Source organism: Rutidosis leptorrhynchoides, chromosome 10, assembly GCF_046630445.1.
Source record: "Rutidosis leptorrhynchoides isolate AG116_Rl617_1_P2 chromosome 10, CSIRO_AGI_Rlap_v1, whole genome shotgun sequence".
NCBI classification, from domain to species: domain Eukaryota; kingdom Viridiplantae; phylum Streptophyta; class Magnoliopsida; order Asterales; family Asteraceae; genus Rutidosis; species Rutidosis leptorrhynchoides.
The window spans coordinates 125112872-125121438 of record NC_092342.1 but is presented as its reverse complement, the minus strand read 5'-3'; the positions used below and the strand labels follow the sequence as shown (position 1 = coordinate 125121438).

The 8567-nt window shown below is 30.7% G+C and overlaps 1 protein-coding gene across 1 annotated transcript; it reads left to right on the top strand.

The window, feature by feature from the left end:
- The first annotated feature begins 4499 nt into the window (after positions 1–4499).
- LOC139870601 (uncharacterized) lies at positions 4500–6009 on the top strand. Its single transcript, XM_071858383.1, has 5 exons — positions 4500–4868; positions 5073–5216; positions 5315–5494; positions 5603–5825; positions 5933–6009. The coding sequence occupies exons 1-5, from the start codon at positions 4500–4502 to the stop codon at positions 6007–6009; spliced, it is 993 nt and encodes a 330-aa protein (XP_071714484.1).
- Positions 6010–8567: the final 2558 nt, after the last annotated feature.

Here is an 8567-nt window from a genome sequence, read left to right as displayed (position 1 = left end):
ATGCTACTTTCGGAGCTCAGGTAGATATCCATATCGGAATAACTGTCGGAATCTGAGGAATTTGAACTGGTTGAGGGATCCATCTCGTAGGATCAGGGAAAGAATTTTTGGTATGAAATAGATTGTAGAATTTAAATTTGGTATTCTTCAATTTCATAATTTGCATATGTATATATAATACCAAAATTCCGTAAATTACGGAGAATCTTTGAAAAGATGTCAGTCAAAGTTCACAGTAATAGATGTGCTAAGATAAGAATCCGTCTATACACTATTATGCAATAAATGCAGGAAAACGCGTCTAGACTTAAGATGATAAGCAGGTAATTTCCTAAGGATGATAAGTAGATGATTTCCGACTAGAATTGATAAGCAAACTTTTTGACATGCAGACACGGTCGAAGTCCAGACTCACTAATGCATCTTAACAACTATCAGTTAGACACACTAATGTAAGACCTAGTTCACTAAGACCACCGCTCTGATACAAACTGAAAGGACCCGTTCATATACATTATAAACGATTCACAATAGTTGATTACATCGCGAGGTATTTGACCTCTATATGATACGTTTTACAAACATTGCATTCGTTTTTAAAAGACAAACTTTCTTTACATCTAAAATTGACGGCATGCATATCATTTCATATTACATCCAACTATAATTGAATTAATATTAATCTTGATGAACTCAATGACTCGAATGCAATGTCTTTCAAAGTATGTCATGAATGACTCCAAGTAATATCCTTAAAATGAGCTAATGCACAGTGGAAGATTTCTTTAATACCTGAGAATAAACATGCTTTAAAGTGTCAACCAAAAGGTTGGTGAGTTCATTAGTTTATCATAATCAACCATTTCCGTAATAGTAATAGACCACAAGATTTCATATACATAAACGTTTTAATAAAAATATTCTAAGTGGTTGAGCACTTGGTAACCATACTTAACATTTAATCAACGTCGCATATTCCCTTTATTATGAAATCTCACTACACTGTACCAAGTGTAGTCACTGAAATGAAGTACTGTGCAACCGTTGAATACTGGTCGTCCAGTCCGGTTGGGGTTGTCAGGCCCGATAGATCTATCAACAGGATTTGCGTTTACAATACCGCATGTAAATGGTAGTTACCAAGCTATTAGGGAAAAATATGCAAAGTGGTACAACTCAACGTAGAATATATTTTTAGTACTTGTGTCCATTTCGTAAAACAGTTATAAAACAGTGCATGTATTTTCAGCCCAAAAATATATATAAAAAGGGAGTAATGAAACTCACAATACTGTATTTCATAGCAATTATGTATATGACGGCACTGAACAGATGCAGGGTTTGTCTCGGATTCACGAACCTATATTAAGTATATATATTTATATGTTGGTCAATATCTGTCTAACAATTTAGGTCAAGTCGTAGTGTATCACAATCCTAATGCTCGAGACCGACATGCAAAAGTCAACAAAAGTCAACTTGACCCAAAATGACTTCCAAAATCTATACATGTTTATTATATAACTTATATATAGTCGTTTTATATATTTAAATATATTTATCCGATCTTATTATACTAAATAATACAAGTCATTTATTAATAAATAAAAATTTATATTTAAATTCATATATGATAAAAATATACTTTTATATATCTCAAGTAATAAAATATATAAAATTCACTTAATATCGTAAAAATATAGTGGTATGTATTATTAATGTAATTATATTACGTGTGGTAAAAATATCTTTGTACGCATATTTATTTGATAAAATAATATTGATAATAATAATAATGATAAAAATAATAAAATGATAGTTTCAATAAAAATATTAATTTTTAGTAATAAAGATAATTTTAGTAATAACATCAACTGATAACAATTATAATAATCGTTTTAATAATAATATTAAAATTAATAATAATTCAGTTGACCATATCTTTTAATCCGTTCATCGAACCCACACGATTTCTAAATGAAAAGTTATTAATTTTTTTTTAGCTTTTCAACGACATGCATATCATATACCTTATCTCAGTAGCATATGTATCAAATTCGTGATTTATCATAAACTATTTAACGACGAAACTAAGCATACAAACATGCATAATCATATATACTCGAGCACTAGTCAGGGATACACTATTAATATATAAAATATAAGATATGAATGCTCACGTATCAATATTGTGATTCAATATTGCAGGAAAGTACTTAGACGCAACGAAAATGATAAACGTTAGGTTGACCTCACGAACAATACACTCGAACAATACTCATAACCTCCATAGCTATAACCCATAATTTCCTGAGCTCTATCCCGTTTGAAAACTTATTTTGAAATCGTTTGAATATAATTCCGTCGTAGTATTTTATGTATACTAATAATATCTTGAAATAATACTAAGTAAATATATATATTTAATTCGATTGAGAGAGTTTAGAGAAATATATTTTCAAGTTTCTATGAAATAATAAAACCTATTGAATTCTATTTATAATAGATTTTTGAATTATTAAAGTGAATTATTAAAGTATGAATTATTAAAGTGAATTATTAAAGTATGAATTATTAAAGTGAATTATTAAAGTATGAATTATTAAAGCGAATTGTTAAAGTATGAATTATTAAAGTGAATTATTAAAGTTAAAGTAAAGTAAAAGTAAAGTACAAGTAAAGTAAAGATAAAGTTAAAGTATAGTAAAAGTATAAAACTATGTACGTATAATACGCGTATAAATATATTTAATATTAATTTAAATCGTTATATCATAAAACATTTTAGAAAAGTAGAATTATATATATTCATAATAGGTTTCAAGTTTTTAAATTACAGTCTGTTGGTGAAGCATGGGATAAAGTCCAAAGGTTTAATAAACGTATGAAATCATCTTAATGAAAAATGTCGAGTTACTTAACTTGTCGATATCCAACATCTAAGTTATTTACACTCCACGTTCTTACTTATAGATCACTTTACCATTTTCCGAATATTGTCAAAAAGAATAGATTTCTTAAATCACAGTGGACCTCATAACATTGGCCCGTAATCATATCATAATGTATCTGATAATTCAATCATTTGATATTATCTCTTAATTCTGTCGATAAATATATCGAAACAAATACGTTCATGTAAAGTATCATATATCTAATACTTTGTTAATGTTTTAAGTTAATATTATATATTATATATACATATCTATATACACATAATTGTTCGTGAATCGTCGAACACGGTCAAAGGGTAATTGATTACATGAATGTAGTTCCAAACTTTTTGAGATTCAACATTACAAATTCTGCTTATCGTGTCGGAAACATATAAAGGTTAGGTTTAAATTTGGTCGGAAATTTCTGGGTCGTCACAATGTTCCCTCTAATAAATGGGCATTTATCTTACTTATTAATGAGTCACTAGTAATTAATAAGTGGGCTAAATAAATGGGCTACTAGCTAGAGTAGGGTGGGCTTAAGTCTAACAAGGTAGAAAGTCCAACAAGACTAACTAGTAAGCATAATTAAATTACTACGCGTAATTAAGCATCCATAAACCCAAGTAATTATTATTATGAAATAATAATTAATATTTCGTAGTCGTAATATTCCGATTACGACAAAAGTTAAACGTGTGCGCAGTTTGCGGTTTATTCGAAACATTAAGTGACACTAACGGTCATAAAGCATCCAGTGAACAAGTTAAGTATCCTACGTACTCTAAGGCATGTTTTAATACATAAATGAAAGTAAACCATGTATATAAAGGTTCCAGAGTATAAAGTAGCACAGTATGCACAAATACGCAGTTTCGCTAAAACACAAGGCACAAAAGCAAGTCGAAAAAGTCGGGTCGTTATAGTTGGGCCGAGTACTAATGGGTCAAAGGATGTTGGGCCAAGTGGTCATGCTGGAACTTCAAAAGTTCATTTGAGAAATACTTATGCCTCATTATCTGATAATGAGCAGCAAATCCCAAATGTGGATAAAGGGTTGATTGATGAGGAAAGTGATATGGAGATAGATAACAACGAAACTTCACAGTTTATGGCTGAAAAAACTGAGGGGGCAAGCACTCCCGAATTAAAAAGTGTCCATGATTAGTCTCGCCGCTTGGAATATAAGGGGCATGAACCGCACCCCTAAACAAAGTGAGGTTCAAGAGGTAGTCTCTAGTAATAAAATTTCGATTTGTGCTATACTAGAGTCACATGTTGCGATTAATAAACTTACTGTTTTTCCTCGTTGGGAATGGACATCAAACAATGCAGTTTGTGTTCGTGGTACTAGAATTATAATAGGATGGAACCCTAATGTAGTTAATCTCATGGTCTTAGCGGTATCGGACCAAGCGATCCACTACCAAATTCGGTTTATACAAGATGATACGCAGATGTTTGTCTTGTTTGTTAATGCAGCTAACAAATATGTGCAACGCAGAGTGTTATGGCAGGAATTATTGATTCATAAGGGATGTTGGTGATTATCCTAGGGTAATGATGGGGGACTTTAATGTCTCTTTAAAGATAGAAGAATCTACATCGGGTACTTCTAGGTTAACTCTTCTGATGCGGGAGTTTAAAGAGTGTGTTGACCAGCTGAAAATGATGGACGTTAACCACACCGGAATGCAATATACATGGAATCAACGTCCGAATATGACAACCGGTATTCTTAAAAAGATTGACCGTATTATGGCTAATGATTCGTTTGTGCAGGATTATGCTAATGCGTTTGCAATATTTCAACCTTATCGAAATTCTGATCATTGCCCTGCTATTCTTCGAATTCCTAAAATCGACAACTCTAAACCGAAACCTTTTCGTTTTAGCAACCATGTTGCTTATCATGAGGACTTCAAGGAAATCGTGAATATTGGCTGAAATGATAATATTGATGGCCATAAGATGTACAGAATTGTAAAGAAGCTTCGTAATTTGAAAAAACCGATGAGAAAACTCATGTGGTCAAAAGGTAATTTACACGAGCGTGTTCGTAAAACATGTAAAGAGCTTGATGACATTCAAATTTAGCTGGATAAATATTTAAATTCGCATGAGATTCGTTCACAGGAAAGTGAAATGTTGAAATTGTTTAATGAAGCGGTTTTGGATGAGGACAGGTTTTTAAAACAAAAAGCTAATATCGAATGGTTACGCGTGGGTGATAGCAATTCGGTTTACTTCCATAAGTCGTCCAAGGAAAAATTCATAGAAGTAAAATCCATAGTGTGGTATATTCTCATGGCCTGTTACATGAAGGAGGGGATGTGCCATGTGTTTTTGTAGATCACTACATGCATTTTTTGGGGCAGGCTAATACCTGTGCTAGTATCGCTGATCCAGAAAGCCTCTTCAACAAAAAACTTCCTCCTGAGATTTCTCTAGCAATGGTACGGCCTGCTAGTACTAGTGAGGTGCGTGATGCGGTGTTCAATGTTGGTGATGGTAAATCACCGGGTCTTGATGGTTATTCGGCTGCTTTCTTTAAACAGGCATGAGATGTTGTTGGTAATGATATAACCGAAGCAGTGAAAGAATTTTTTGCGAACGGTCAGTTTCTGAAGGAGATTAATCACACGATTATTGCTTTACTTCTGAAGATTCAATCTCCATCAAAGGTTACTGATTTTTGGCCTATTTCTTGTTACAATGTTATTTATAAGAATATTAGCAAGATTATTACTAACCGTATCAGAGTTGGGTTGAACCTCATTGTTAGTGATAATCAATCGGCTTTTATTCCAGGCCGTCGGATTTCGGATAATATATTATTGACTCAAGAGTTGATGAAAAACTACCATCTAGCTCGTGGTACCCCGAGATGTGCGTTTAAAGTGGATATACAGAAAGCATACGATACCGTGGACTGGAAATTCCATGAATCAATTCTACATCATTTCGTGTTTCATAACATTATGGTTTCTTGGTAGGGATGAGCAAAAACACCGAAATACCGAAACCGTACCGATACCGTACCGGTACCGGTACCAAAATACCGTACCGATGATGTTCGGTATCGGTATCGGTTCCTAATGTACACAAAATTTGGTTTCGCTATTAAACGGTTCGGTATCGGTTCGGTACCGGTACTCCCGATTTGAATACCGAAATATAAAATGAATAAAAATGGGTATCAAGTATTATGTAATATGGTCTATGTTATGAAAAAAATATATAACATAAATATTTAACTATAATTTGTTCACATTCGATAGAAAGACAGTAAACAAATTATGAAGTAAACAGGTGCTTGTGTGACTGTGTGAGTGTTATATTCTGTGTTCATAAAATATTACAATGTTAATGTGTGGGTCAATAGTGGAAGTGTGTATGCATTGTGTAGTGACCCGAACTTTTCCATGATTATATTATAAGATATCTATATTTACGTGATTAATGTTTCCAACATGTTAAGCAATCAAACTTGTTAAGACTTGATTAATTGAAATGAGTTTCATGTAGACAGTTGACCACCTAGTTGTTCGGCGATTCACGAACGTTAAAACTTGTAAAAACGACATGACGATATATATATGAATATATATATATTATGATAAGTAAGTATCTCACAAGGTATATTAACAAAGAGTTATATGTATAAAATGAAACTACTAAATTAAAGAATCCCGAAACGATATATATAACGATTATCGTTATAACAACGTTTTAATTAAAATAAATACATATGTATTGTGTTAAGATATGAACACACTATGTTTAACATGATAAAATGATAATTAATTATATCACTAAGTGTATTAACAATGAACTACACGGGTAAGATGAGACTACTAACTTAAGGATTTCGAAACAATATATATATGTAACGATTATTGTTGTAATAGTATTTTAACATATATACATACATATATATATATATATATATATATATATATATATATATATATATATATATATATATATATATATATATATATATATATAGTGGACCAATCCATGGATAAGCACTAAATGGGGCACAAACTGGATAAGTAAAATTTTAATTTTTTTTTTTTAAAAAAACGATCCTTTAATATGCAAATAGAAGAAAACGAAAAATTTTTAAAAAGTTTTTTAACAAAATCGTTCGAAAATCGATGATGAATGGTAAACATCGATGATGAATGGTAAAAATTGATGATGAATGGTAAAATTAACCATTCATCTGGTTAATTATCATTCATTTTTATTCGCGATGAATGATAAAATTAATCAATGCTAAAAAAAAGCAGATAAATGGTTAATTTAACTATTCATCTATTTATGATGAATGATAAAAAAACAGATGAATGGTTAATTTAACCATTCATCTGGTTTTTTTAGCATTGATTAATTTTATCATTCATCGTAAACAAGATGAATGATAAATTATCCCGATGAATGGTTAATTTTACCATTCATCATCGATTTTTGAAAGATTTTGAACGTTTTTTTTTTTATGAAAAAAATTGATTAGAGGTGCATTTTAATGCAGATTTATGAATGTAAAAAAAATTAAAAAAAAAAATTTTATTTTGCTTATCCCGTTTGTACTCCTTTTAAGCTTATCCATAGATCGTGCCCCTATATATATATATATATATATATATATATATATATATATATATATATATATATATATATATATATATATATATATATATATATATATATATATATATATATGATATTAAGATATATTCATACACCATGTTATCAAGTTAACATAACAATTTAACATCTCATTAAAGTATAATAACAATGGATTAATTACATTTAACAAGATCGTTAACTTAAAGGTTTAAAAACAACACTTACATATAACGACTAACGATGACTTAACGACTCAGTTAAAATGTATATACATATAGTATATTAAGATGTATTAATAAACTTTTGAAAGTCTTCAAGACAAATATCAAGGTACTTCTACTTAACAAAAACACTTACAATTACATTCTCATTCATTTTCATCAACAATTCTACTCGTATGCACTCGTATTCGTACTCGTACAATACACAGCTTCTAGATGTACATACTATTGGTATATACACTCAATGATCAGCTCTTTAGCAGCCCTAATGAGTCATTAAACATGTGGGAACCATCATTTGGCAACTAGCATGATTGATTACACTAAAAATCAAACTAATGGAGCCTATATCTTGACTCCATATTCACGTCCACTTTCACCAACCATAAACACATTTTGATTCTAACTTTCATGCATCAAACACATATCTCTCAAGTTTTCTCTTGGTGTTCTAAGTGTTCTTCATCATCTTCATCAAAATCTACATCAATCTAACTCATAAATCTAAAATAAATCAACTTACAAAACAACACATCAAGAACACATCAAGAACACTTTCAAGTTTACTAGCTTACTTCCAATCTTGCAAATCCATTTCAAGTGATCATCCAACCTCAAGAAATTTTTGTTATTTACAGTAAGCTTTGATTCAATTTCTATAACTATAACGATCTTAATTCGAGTAGTAATCTCACTTGAACTTGTTTTTGTGTCATGATTCTACTTCAAGAACTTTCAAGCCATCCAAGATCCTTTGAAGCTCTAGATCATT